This window comes from Helicoverpa zea, chromosome 4, assembly GCF_022581195.2.
Source record: "Helicoverpa zea isolate HzStark_Cry1AcR chromosome 4, ilHelZeax1.1, whole genome shotgun sequence".
Classification (NCBI taxonomy): Eukaryota; Metazoa; Arthropoda; class Insecta; order Lepidoptera; family Noctuidae; genus Helicoverpa; species Helicoverpa zea.
The window spans coordinates 7,938,278-7,952,329 of record NC_061455.1 but is presented as its reverse complement, the minus strand read 5'-3'; the positions used below and the strand labels follow the sequence as shown (position 1 = coordinate 7,952,329).

At 36.3% G+C, this 14,052-nt stretch overlaps 1 protein-coding gene across 1 annotated transcript; it reads right to left on the bottom strand.

Annotated features, from left to right (window-relative positions):
- LOC124629708 (exportin-1) lies at positions 1–5,826 on the bottom strand. Its single transcript, XM_047163221.1, has 4 exons — positions 5,676–5,826; positions 2,362–5,345; positions 1,956–2,099; positions 1–1,157 (listed from the first exon to the last, which is right to left on the bottom strand). Exons 2-4 carry the CDS (start codon positions 5,251–5,253, stop codon positions 1,011–1,013), a joined length of 3,183 nt encoding a protein of 1,060 aa, XP_047019177.1. The 5' UTR covers positions 5,254–5,345; positions 5,676–5,826; the 3' UTR covers positions 1–1,010.
- Positions 5,827–14,052: the final 8,226 nt, after the last annotated feature.

Sequence of the window (14,052 nt, the reverse complement as noted above, 5' to 3'; positions counted from 1 at the left end):
TCATATTTATTGGTTTATTTAAACACAAAATTGAAAGACTGACAGTTAATCGGACCCAAAATGCATTCGAAAACCTTGAATGTTAAGATTTCCAAACCATTACCAAATTAGTTTCGACAACATTAAACAAAACATAAAAAATATTACTAACAGCAAGTCACTTTATAAAGTTCGCCTAGAATCTACTCAGTAATACTCAGATTCTGCAGTGCAATGTTGAAATTCCGACACTGTTTTCCATCACAGAGATTTCATTACCTACATTTTGAAGATTACTTAAAAACATAGAAATATCCTACTTCCTCACTAGCAATGTAAATTGGATGCATGATTTCCTGCCTATAATTATTAAAGGCCCAATCTGCCTTGTGCTTGCAAAAGATACCTTTCAAGAAAAGGTTTCTTTTCCTTTTCACTTGCATTCATCACCTCGCATTGTTCCAAGCGATCCTCTGTACAAACTATCATAATAAGGTATCATTTTATAGGCACAAGATTATAGCCAGTTTAAATGGCAACAGTCCACAAAGTATAGCTTAGTCAACTTCATTAGTTCACAAAGTTAAAATTCAAATATTATGAAACCTAGCAAATAACTATCTGAATAAAAAAAAAATATACTTCATAAATAAAATGTTATGCATCACAAAGATTTAGATGTAAAGGTAAAACTTATGATTAAGTACCTATTAAACCTACAAGTATTGCATTTCGGAAATTGAATGCATGTTTGAGCTGCACAACATGGACTTCTGAATAACATCAACTAAATTAATTATGCTTAAAAAGACCTCTACGAGATTTGCTAGTGTATTTAATAAGAAGGACAGTGAATGTCATGAAATAATACAATTTACGATTGTATAACTCAAGCTTCTAGTGTTGATTAAAATGATTCATACATAACATTATAATGAAAATATATTAACCCTCGAACATTCATTACAAAATAGATAGACTTTAATCCACACTTAATTGTGAACTGCCACCATTTTTAGTTTTCATTACAATTAATCTTGCATTTCTTCAGGCAACTCGTGAGGATTGAGAATGCCTGGCACAGACAACTGCACTCTTCGTTTCTCGTCCTGTGCTTGGCGAAGAGCCAACAAGCGCTCCTCCAGATACAAATCACTATCGTCTTCACCCGTATACTCCTGTAAAATGTTATTATATTTGAGTATAATAAATAATGCACAATAACTAATGTCTATCTGTTGCACAGTTATTTAAAAATACCGGCCAAGTGCGAGCCGTACTTGCAAAAGGATTCGTACCATTTATAAAATGGCCAAAAACCACTTTTGCTGTATATGAGCCCCCTAATATATTTATTAAGCTATTTTTCAGTATTTGCTTTTGTATTTCAACATAATTATAATTTCACCAGTCCATTACTTGAAATTATAATATGAATAGAAGGACGTAGAGACAAATAATAAACAGTTTTTTAGGTGTACTGTTCAACAAACAGCTCTTAAGGTATGGCACCATAATCCTTATAGCATCCTTATCCTTAATAACAACCTTAAAACATTGGTTGATTAAAGGACAATGGGCAAATTTCTATGGCCCTGGGCTATCAGTGGCCAGCGATGATTTTGGTACTAAGGGATGTAGTATGGTCCAATCCTTAGCTCATCAATTTCTGATGCACAAATGCGAATATCTTTTTTCCTTAACGTCCCATGGGATAACGTCGATAGTAAAAAATTGTTCCTAATTACTCAAGCTATTGTTTGATACCAATCTCATGACTGGCCGCTAATAGCTCGGTAACGCAATATTCCCTTTTCTAATGGATTTGTGTATCTTATATAATCCAATAAGAATCTTATACGCGCATTTTAAATAAGTGGACGAACATTAAAATCAATGCGTTTCCAATAAATAATTATCTCAAATGAATACGTTAATTTTCCTAAGACTTTAAATAATAGGCTATGGAAACTTACTCTTATTTGAACTAAAAAGTCTCTTAAGTGGTCTTTGAATGCAGGGATATCTTGATCCAGATTGAAGAGTCCTTGAACAGTAATCTTGATTTGATTGTCTGTTAAATGCGGGAACGCTCTCTTCAGTAGGTTAGCCACATATTCCTGAAAAAGTCAAAGCAATAATTGAATGAAAATGTGAAACTAGAGAGACCATATAGACATAATTAAATATTCATATTCCAGATTTTTTTTAACCAACTTTCCAAAAAGAAGGAATACCATATTCTTTAGTTAGGCAGTATTCTTTTTTTAGCCAGTAAAGATGATAAAAAAATTAATAATTAAAATACAGTGTTAAAAGACATCAATTAACATTTCATAATATAATTTATTGATCACTAAATTATTATTTTTTCAATCCTACCTGAATATAGAGGATGTTGTCTGGTGTGGGTCCAAGTGGAACGGTAACTCGCCCTGCCTCCACCAGCGAGAAGATATACGCTAATATCGTAGCGTGCATCGTGAGGCCGGCGCCGTGGGACGTGTCTGTTACCACGCTAAATACATGCTCTAGAATATCACACAGATAGGTCTGGTAAAAACTCTGTGCAGCTTGAGGATGTTGCTCTACATTGTGCAGCAACCGGTACAGGATTTGCAGACCAGTGTCAGCAACATTTCTCATTGTGTGCTTAAATGCCCAGATAATGGAATCCAATACCAATTTGAATTGTGCTGGAGGTATACTTAGGAATGCCTTAAAACAATGTGTATTAACTGCCTGCAGTAGTAGGAAGAACTCTGTCCTGTGCTCAGGATATTCTTCAAAGTCTTTGTTAATCATCTCAAGGGTACATTCAAAAACAGCATCAAATATTTTTGGCACTTCAGATGTTATATGCCCTCCTAGCTTGTAAACAATTGCAGCCATACAAGATAAAACTTCTGGTTCACGTGCATCTGGCACTGCTGTTCGTTGGTAATCCAAGAGAACTGCATCTAAAAGCGGAGGAATGAAATTTTCCAAAACCATGCTGTTATCTGTAGAGCGTGATACCCAGCTGGCAATCAACTTCAGTGTTTCTTTCTTTATTATCCGCATGTTCTTTATAAGTGGCTGCTTGGTCACTACAACACCATTCAAAGCAATTGCCTGGCTAATATTTTCAGACATCACTTTATAAACATTGAGCATGTCCAAATATATTCTTCCCAGCTGCACAACATATGGATGGCCTAGAGCACGGCAGGCACGAACATTTGTTTTAAGAATGCTCACCAGCTGTTTAACAGCCTCTGGGTCCTTCAAGATATCTACATTGTGCGATGCCTGTGATATTATATCATCCCATACCTGATTAGGCAGCAGCATATACTTCTCAATGAGCTGCTCTTGAGCCCCCTGATCCACTTGTGTACTTATCATGTACCCGACAGCTTCATAGAAAGTGTGCACTTGTAGTGTTTGTAAATCACAGATAATTGAACTGATTGTGCTTAAGATTTCTTCAATAAATGGACAAGCTTCACCAACCTGTGTAGTGACGAAATGACGCCGACATTTGATAGCAATCTTTATGAATGTGTCACATGCCATATCCTGGACCCCATCATGAGTCTCATGCATGAATTCAAAAAGTTTATTCACAACTGTTTTAAGAAACTTCCAATGGGCTCTTAAGAACCTGGGGTACTGGCCCACCACATACATTATATTACTAGCTATAATAGCTTTATTATCTTTGCCCTTTTTCTGCTCACAAAGGCCCAGTAGTTCTTTTATTACTACAACTAGAAACCTTTTCTCATCTTCCTCCATCATTGCGCCAGAAATTGATCCAATGGCCCAGCACAATGTGTTCAGGTTTTTCCATGACCATTCACTGCCATTCACCTGATTTTGAAGTTTTTCTGTCATGATGCGTTCTGTATCTTGATAATCCAAATGGGTGAGATAAACTAATGTTTCCCTCATATTCTTATACAAATTAATTGAATCAGTATCCTTCATAAACTCTCTGACAACTTCACCATTCTCATTCTCCACTACTAATACTTCTTCAGGCTTAGCCATTCTAGAGATCATAATGTATCGAACACTGCTCAACACATCAGAGTACAATGCTTTCCTGCCAACACTTGTTCCCAGGGTATACATGTTTGATGTGTGAGAGCATGGTGCAATCTTGTACAAGTCTGCAGCTAGTGCATTCCAAAATTCCAAACATATCTTGAAAATCTCAACTTCTTCCACTTCTGATATCAACACAAGATACCGGAGAGCATTCATCAGAGTGTTGGTGAGCCCTCTTCTTTCAATGAGTTGCCCATGTTCTTTCAAGTAGGTACAGAGAAACAAAGCAAGGTTTTGGATAAACACTTGCTCTTGATCTCGACCAGCAGCATATGCTTCACGTATGTTGGTAGTGAGGGGGAGCATGGCTTCAAGCTGCTCCATAGTCTGAACAAGTAAAGCCACTAATTGCTCCTCATAGTTCCTGACAGTCACGCCAGCAATTTCGGTCAGACAGCTTAATGTAACATTTCGGAACATTGGTACATTCAAAAACTTAAATATGAGTGTACTTATCAATTTCATTTCAAATATATACCCAAGGGGAATCCAGTTCAAAAATCTTAACAGTGTATGGAGGGTGGCATCCACGAGTGGGGCATTTTGTGAATTTTCAAGGACAAATTGACAGAGTTGAAATATTTGGCTGAACTCAGAACACATGGTGTCTTTCAAATGCTTTGCCTTGGTTTGAGTAAGCTGTCCTGTACTAAACACAAACACTTCCTCACTAAGTAGCTTTAAAATGACCATATTGTTCTGACAAAGACTTTCATTAGTCTTGGATGCTCCCACAATATCACTTATAAAAGTTTCCCAGTTATGAGGCCATTCTCTTTTCAATACTTGGATCAAAATCATGTTAAGTTTTTTCAAATATACCTTGTTATTCTCCATTGTTACGGGGTCTGATGAGTTTTTGATGATAAGACCGACAATGTATTTCTTAATACCCTCACACTGATTTCTTGGCAGTATTTTCCATCTTGTTTGTATAACTTGTTCTAATATTTGTAAGGCATAGTATTTTGTTTCCTGATTTTGTGAAAACTCCAAAATAGTGTCAACACGAGTCCACGCATCAGGGTGCTCCTTCAAAGCAGTGAGTATCTCCTGTGCAGTTCGTTGTTGTTCCCCAACCGTGGAATATAGACATCCAACTATATTATCAAGTAGAGTGATGTCTAATTTCTGATTGAAATCCAGAAGTTTAGAAGCTTGTTGCTCTAAAGTTGCCATTCTGTTGTTTGCAACTTATTCAAATTTGTTCCCTTAAATGAAAATCAAAACTCTGACAATTTATTCACATTCATTCCTCACCATACGAATCACTGAAAAAAAAAACCCTGAATTAGGAAGGAGTTCACCAGTTAACCTCTTCATAATGCATAGATAAAAATTGGGCTTTAGGAATAGTAAACATTACAAATTGCTATGAAATTTACTTAATTTAAGTACAAATGCGATAAGAGTTCACTTTATTCTGATAATTACAAATGCTTTCATGTTCTAAATGAAAATATAGAGCACACACCCCGCATAGATATCGAGGATGTTTGCTAAGATTCGTAACATTGTATTTGTGATTATAAGTTTTGTTAATTCTCTTTAAATAAAGCTAAACTAAGCTGATAGTGATATCAACAATTGCAATAACTTACCCGAGAATATAATTTGCGGCGCAATCAGTCTAACGCACTACCATACATACTAATCCGTTGTTTTCGTGAAGCTTGAAAAAGCTTACACGCATGTTGTCTATGCTCAATTTTTGTATCTCTAAAATAAAATATTTCAAGAAATTTCCAGTAATGTACGAAAACTAGAAGTTTTTACAGTTTTTAAGATAGATATCAGGAAAAATTATAAACTTACTAATACACCGACAAAAAGAATCAAATTGCGCCCAAATTTTTTTTAGGTAGTAACTCTATTACATTACTCATTAGTCCACCTCAACGTATGCCATGGAAATATTTATTTTTTATATGCCGATAGAGGGCGTCTAAATCAACGATAACGATAGTGTTGTGTTTTGGTGCAGTCAGTACAAAAAATCGCAAAAATGGTATTTAAGCTATCAACTGCACAAAAAAATGGGTAGCCGTCCCTATACCACTGTAGGTGCATGTATGTTGTGCTGCGTTATTATATTTTATTCTTTTCTCCTTTTATTTCATTTTATTCCATGACGCTCCATTCCTTGCAGTAACGTGCAAACATCGTGCAAAGATCACCGCCTTAACCTAGGTATCAGCTAAGAAAATAATTTAAAAAATCAAGAAAATCCCTCATTGGGGCAGGCACGACGATGTTATAAAACAAACTTGCGGCAGCTTGCAACTTAAACAACTTGCCTGTCTTTAGTCTACCCCGACTTTCAGTATACGGTTTACTGATTGGCGATGGCGAAATAAACGCACGATCTGGGCCCCGATTCTCCTAAGTTAATAATGTCAAAATCGAATATAAATCGAATCGCAATATGATCGTAATAGCAGTTTTAACCATATCGGGCATTCTGCTAAAGTAAGTTCAACTCAGTCGTGCGCGCGGCCCTATGTGTGGGTAACCCTTGTACATATACAGTGACTTTGTGTGCGTGACAAGAGGTACAGTCGGGTACAAATACAGTTATTTAGGGGTTGTATACGGCTGTTTAAAGTACAGTTATTACGTAATTTAGTTTATTTATTTATAATGATTCTGTATCGCTACTTGAAAAATCAAATGATGAATTTTCGGATTCGCTACTTTCACCAATGTTAATTATAAATTCTGACTCCATGTCAAAATGTCTATAGTATTCTTCTTTTTTCTTTTGTACATGTCGACAAGTATTACCCAACATCCCTTCATCAATTTGACTTAAACGTTCATTTATGAGTTTCATTATTTCCGTCTTATTTTGGTCGACATTATGCGAAGCAATATAATTTTTTAAAATTCCCCACACATTTTGTTTCCATTATTATACTAAATTATAGGTCTTTTACATTCTTAGTCCACACATTTATTTATTGTCCGCGTACCCCGAGCTAGAAAATATGTAAGGAGTATTTAATTCATCTTAGATATTTCACTTCATTTATTTCTTAGATACTGTCAATGTCAATTTGAAAAGCCGTATGAGAAAATAATGATAAACTGTAAAATGTAATAATAAAAAGCTTTGAATGTTGTTTCATTTTTTTGAAACGCTACCTGAATCCTTAAAACATTTTCTCCGTGAAGAACTAGACATTTTCGTAAACGACTGTACCCATAACAAAAAGCGATGAGAACACGTCATGCTCGGACGACGTCACTGTCACACGAATGAAAGTTGTATATTTACAAGCCGACGCACACATAGGGCCGCGCGCAAATCTGAGTTGAACTATCTATACTAATAAAAGACCAATCGAATTCGATTGACATTTGATTGGTGTGCGATTGGTCTGCTATTTTGATGATTTGGTCTATACGGTAGTTTGCTGTACAATCATTTTGCAATCGTAAATCATTTGCAGACAAAATGATTCATTATTGAATGACAGAAAAGGATAAAAACGTTTCTTTCAAAGAAAAAATAGCGGAATGCCACATACGCTTCAATCGTAATCGACTCGGGATTGGATATCAGTCGAATCGAGTCGAACGTCAATCGAATGGCGCTTAAGTAAAATTAGGAGAATCGGGGCCCAGGGGCCCGATTCTCCTAAGTTAATAATGTCAAAATCGAATAGAAATCGAATCGCAATCTGATCGCAATAGCAGCCGATTCTCCTAATTTTACTTAAGCGACATACGATTCACGTTCGACTTGATTCGACTGAGATCCGATCCCGACTCGATTACGATTGAAGCGTATGTGGCATTCCGCTATTTTTTCTTTGGAATAATCGTTTTTATCCTTTTCTGTCATTCAATAATGAATCATTTTGTCTGCAAATGATTTACGATTGCAAAATGATTGTACAAACTACCGTAACGCACCGTAACGTACCGTAGTGCAAACTACCGTATTCTCCTAAGTTAATAATGTCAAAATCGAATAGAAATCGAATCGCAATATGATCGCAATAGCAGTTTTAACCATATCGGGCATTCTGCTACTAATAAAAGACCAATCGTATTCGATTGACATTTGATTGGTGTGCGATTGGTCTGCTATTTTGGTCTATACGGTAGATTGCTGTACAATCATTTTGCAATCGTAAATCATTTGCAGACAAAATGATTTATTATTGAATGACAGAAATGGATAAAAACGTTTATTCCAAAGAAAAAATAGCTGAATGCCACATACGCTTCAATCGTAATCGAGTCGGGATCGGATCTCAGTCGAATCGAGTCGAACGTGAATCGTATGTCGCTTAAGTAAAATTAGGAGAATCGGGCCCCTGATATTATAAAGAGTAAAACTTTGTTTGTTTGGTTGTAATGAATAGCTTCAAAAACTACTGGACCGTTTTTTTAAATTTTTTCACCATTCGAAAGCTACATTATCCACGAGTAGGTAACATAGGCTATATTTTATCCCGGTGCGGGCAGTAGTAACCACGGGACGCGGGTAAAACCGCGGGAAAACGGCTAGTATACAATAACAATAACATATTTTATTCTTTCGTGGCCTAACGTCTAATTCGTTAGTCAATGTTATAACAATTATTTGTTATAACATTGACTAACGAATCTTAATCTAATTATAGTTGTTAAATTTAATCAGTTTGACGAGTATAATATACTTTTTTAAGCGTAAAAACAGATAAAATTATAGGTTATTAGGGTATTATAAGTGGCAGTAAATAGGTACGCGCCTCGTTAAAGACTTTACGGCTATGAATTAATTAAAAGCTTTATCTATGCATGTAGGTATTTAGTAAGGCTTAATTAATTTCTTGGATAATATTCAACAAGACTACCTCAAGCATAGGTTTAGGTATAAAGGAGCAAAAATAACGGTTATTGGAACATGCATAAAAAATCGAATTCCAAAGTCGTGGCGTAGAGATTAAAGCACCAGCGCCTCAAGTACGAGTGCACAAGTTCAATTCCATGTTAGGCAAGTACCAATGCAACATTCTTGTGTTATTTACTTTCAAATATATCTTGGATAAGCTTGGATACCTATGACTCAGGCTGGATTTCGTGCACGACCGAAGGCAAAGGCGTATCCAAAGCGGGTCTAACAATCCAAATGTATTCCGATAAACTTCTTAATGCAAAATATAATAGTATTTCGTATTATATTTGAATAGCATGAACTTCCGGAGTTATATTGAAAATATCACATTTCATACCTACTTTTATTTTACGTAAAACATAAAAAAAAAACACTTTATATTTGAATTTCCCGCCTCCAGTCGACTGCCTTTAAGAACGGAAATATCATTTTCATCCAGCTATATTAAATAAACTAGCTTCTGCCAGCGGTTTCACCCGCATCCCGTGGGAACCTCTGCACGAACCCGGATAAAAAGTAGCTTATAGCCTTCCTCGATAAATGGGCTACCTAACACCGAAATTGTTCAAATCGGACCAGTAGTTCCTGAGATTAGCGCGTTCAAATAAACAAACAAACAAACAAACTCTTCAGCTTTATAATATTAGTATAGATAATTATAGTTCTTTATCAAAGCAACGTAGCTGTACGCGCGGATGTACTCTGAACTCTGTAGAACCTCTTTTTTTTTCAAATTATAAACTCAAATCGACCGAATCCCCTAAAACTAATTCTTTTTATTCACCATTCAGTGTAAAATAATCGTAGAATAGAAATTAAATTGTTTTTGGTTGTGAAACTTGATTCTCTCTGGCTTAACAGAGTCTATAACTTTATAGTAGCTGTTAAACTTGCTAACTTTGAAAGATAAAATAGATTAGGTCGTAACTGCATTATTAGAGTTGTTTTCGAAAATAAATTCACTGAGGTACCTACTTGTTATTAAGTAGGAACATATTTTGTTTCACAAGTTTTTATACCTTTTCCTATAACAAAATGGAGTTCATTTTATATACTTATTTTCAAATACTTCTTACGTTTGTGGATTTAGCATACAGTAAGTTTAAGAAACCATGTAGTTCTATATATTTGTGGCCTATATAGTCCTTTTGTTATTTCGAACATTAGTGGCATTATCCCTAAGCTTGATTTGTCGTTCCGGGTTAAGACGGTGGTCACGACGACGGTTTGTCGTTTGTTACGGCCCTTTCACACGGCCGTCCAGGGGCCCGATTCTCCTAATTTTACTTAAGCGACATACGATTCACATTCGACTGCGATCCAATCACGACTCGATTACGATTGAAGCGTATGTGGCATTCCGCTGTTTTTTCTTTGAAATAAAAGTTTTTATCCTTTTCTGTCATTCAATAATGAATCATTTTGTCTGCAAATGATTTACGATTGCAATATGATTGTAGAGCAAACTACCAATAGAACAAAAATTACCAAAATAGCAGACCAATCGCAAACCAATCGAATGTCGTTGGAATAAGATTGGTCTTATATTAGTAGCAGAATGCCCGATATGGTTAAAACTGCTATTGCGATCATATTGCGATTCAATTTCTATTCAATTTTGACATTATTAACTTAGGAGAATCGGGCCCCAGTTTTGCAGGACCGGCTTTTCACTGGATCCTGCAAAAACGGACGCTGTGTACACACTTAGTTCAGTTTTGCAGGATCTATAGCAAAAGGCCGGTCCCGCAAAACTAGACAGCCGTGTGCAAGGGCTGTATCCTGTTTTTTGACCATTCCTACGGTAGTGATTAGGCGAAATGGACGTTAATACTTTGTTAATAGTCTATTGGTATTATCGGCTTCGTCGGCAGCGAAATAGAAAATTCTGGGTTCTTCTTATCGTGACATAACGCTCGACTATAGTCTGTTTTTTAATCTCGTAGACTAAATTGACACTTGCAAAATGTCAAACTTTCTAATAATTTTGCTAGCTCTGTGGTGCAGTGTTGTACTTACGATACCGGTTCGTTGAATCGTAACTTTTTATCTATAATAGACGAATTTAATATTCATTCAAAGTTTTATATTTAAAATTCACGTACGTACACATGGCTGTACGACGTGCTACAAACTGCCAGGGATATCTGACCACGCAAAGCCATGCGTAATCATCAAGGATAAGCCCATTATTTCAGGATGACTTATTGTAAAAAGTTACGATTCAACGTACCGGTATCGTAAGTACAACACTGCACCACAGAGCTAGCAAAATTATTTGGAAGTTTGACATTTTGCAAGTGTCAATTTAGTCTACGAGATTAAAAAACAGACTATAGGTATTTTTGTAAATCTAATGAGCGATTGAAGAAGAGCTGAGCTGGGTAGCGGTCGCGGGGTGGGCCTGCCACCACTCCACTTTCCCGCAAAAAAAAACAGTGTCCAGCAAAAAACCGCACGCAGGAAGCCGTGTGAACACTGCTATAGAAATATATGTGTAATTAAAAAGGATCCCGCTTTTTACTGGACGAAGGATCCAGTTTCCAGTGACAAAACCAAATTGCACAAATCGACGGGATCAGCATTTTGCAGAATCCTGCATGCGGTTTTCTCGTGTGAACACGCATATCGCACACTTAGAATGAAAGTGACTTAATTCAAAATTCCTGTAATACTCGTTTTTACAATAAACTGACCTTAAAAAGCATAATCTATAACCCTGTAAATAAAAAGAGACCTATTACTAACTATAACAGAGACTACGCTTATTTCGGTCTCTTTCACTCGTTCCGCTATTCGTTTACGCATATTGTGTGAAAGAGCCAGAACTAGTATTACGTCAGATGCGCTTGCGAGTGAACATGTAAAACATCGGCGAATCTCAAAAAGTGTCCGTTTATTGCGAATACTACCACGGTAAGTTACACAATATTTTTTGCCATAAAGTGACATTTTGATTAATACGTCTTTATAAAACAAAATATGTAGGTAGTATTCAGTGACCTTTTAAGGATTAGGTCTATTTAGTAAAAAATAATTATAAAAGACAAACGACACTTATAATAATAGGTCTGTCTATGACTAAAGGCATATTCATTATTTTTGTTATTCTTAATATTGAACCTGTTTATTACTAAAATTAAAAAGTTTAAGCTGTAACTTTTTTGGAATATGCCCCTATAATATTAAAGTTGTGTGGTATGTTAAGATATTTAGGTACACAGAGCCACACATCAGTGTATTCAGATCTGTGAATTTCTACAATTTATTGATCGATACTCACCTTAAACTTTTCTAACACGTTATGATAAGATTTTATTAACCTGATGTGGCTTTTTTCCTACACCGTTTTACCGCACTCCAACCCGTATGCATCCGACAGGATACCCGCCCACTTAACATAATTGTATTGGTTTTTATACCAATACTTTAGCATCCTAATGATATCGCTTGGGAAGTTCTTGATATTTTCTCCATTTTCACCACAATTTTCTCCATAGGCAGTCGTAAGATACGAGGTCGAAAGCCTTGGAGAGGTCCAGAAAACATGCATATACAGGTGTTTTCCTACTTATATAGTATTGAACAGTCTGTTTGAGGCATAGTATAGCTGTTTCCGTGGATAAGATTGGCTTAAAACCAAACTGGGCATCGTTAAGTATTAAGTACTTATCCAGCTGCTGGTCAATCAGACTGTCCAACACCTTTGCAATGATGGTAGCCAGGGATATAGGCCTGTAGTTGCTCTTTTCACTCGCATCTCCAGTTTTATTCTTAACAATAGGCACAACAATAGTTTTAAGTAAATCCGCTGGAAGATACCAGTGACTCAGGCACAAGCTAAAAAACATTGCTAGCACTCGCGGTAAGTGCTTACCAGCATGCAGCAAATGCTCTATACTTAGGCTGTCATGACCCAGCGACTTGCCTCTCTTTAAGTTGCGTATGACAGTAGCTACCTCCCTGGCCGTAAACCTAATAGGCATGTCTTTAGACCCCCCCACCACCTCAAGCCCACCAGACGACGTACCCAGGGGAGACCCAACCCTAAAGGTTCTACTAAATAGGTTGGCGATATCACCAGGATCACTAAGGCCATCAATACTCACAGGCAGACCCGACCTGGGGTTCAACCTGTTCGTGGCTTTCCAAAAACTACCAAAATTCTTTGCGTCATGATGACTTGCAATGATGTCCATTTTTATTTGGTCCTTATTATTTTGGCACCATTTCAATTTACTTTTAAAAACCTTTCTACTTTCCACCATTTTTTCATATGAATCACCATTTTTCGGTCTACCAAACAACGTCCAGGTTTGAAAATCCGAGCCTGTCTGTGTGCGTCTTTCACATGCTTATTCCAGCCCGTTATGTAACTCTTTTTGCGCTGTAATCCGTTCTTACAGTTACTTGCGATTGCACCTTCATAGAGTATACGCACAATTTCTGCATAAATATTGTCTAAAATAGTTTCATGTTTTATTTATTTTTATTTTATTTATTAAGGCAAACCAACAACATATACACAAAAACAAGTATAGTTACAAAATTTCTTACGTAAGTATTTACTGTGTGAATATGTCACTTACAGGTATGCACACCATTTACAATAAGTTACAGAGTTATACTTATTTATACCATTACTGCAGTCAAAACTATGGAAAATGTTCCTTAATTCTACATCTAGTTTTACTACATTCAGTAAATTCTAAGGGAAAGTCTACATTTTTCAAGAGATCATTACAATAATTGCTATATAACTCAGTCTGCTGCAAAGCTCTGTCACCCCATGTTACTTTGTTACATTTAGGAAGTGCAACTTTTGGCCTTAATAACTTAAGATCACACTTTATAATTAGAGGTAAATGGTCCGACCAAGACACGTCATAGAGCACATTAGCGTCTCTAACAGTGTTCCACGCCGCGTCTGTCACTACGCAGTGGTCTAACCAACTAGTAGAACCATCTCAACTAGCACACTAGTGGAAATAGCAGCCTATTTGGCAACTGTTAGCTGTACAGTAGTGCTTTAGGGGTTCCGAAAGTATCTTTAAGTTCTATTATTGCTTCCGTAGCTGCTCATAGCTGCT

What these genes read in the sequence shown, in the direction of transcription:
- LOC124629708 (XM_047163221.1), bottom strand. Translation starts at nt 5,253, where the DNA reads ATGGCAACTTTAGAGCAACAAGCTTCTAAACTTCTGGATTTCAATCAG. An exon ending in ACAACATCCTCTATATTCAG is followed by an intron (nt 2,100 to 2,361) that starts GTAGGATTGAAA and finishes TGACTTTTTCAG; the next exon opens with GAATATGTGGCTAACCTACT. An exon ending in ACTTTTTAGTTCAAATAAGA is followed by an intron (nt 1,158 to 1,955) that starts GTAAGTTTCCAT and finishes AACATTTTACAG; the next exon opens with GAGTATACGGGTGAAGACGA.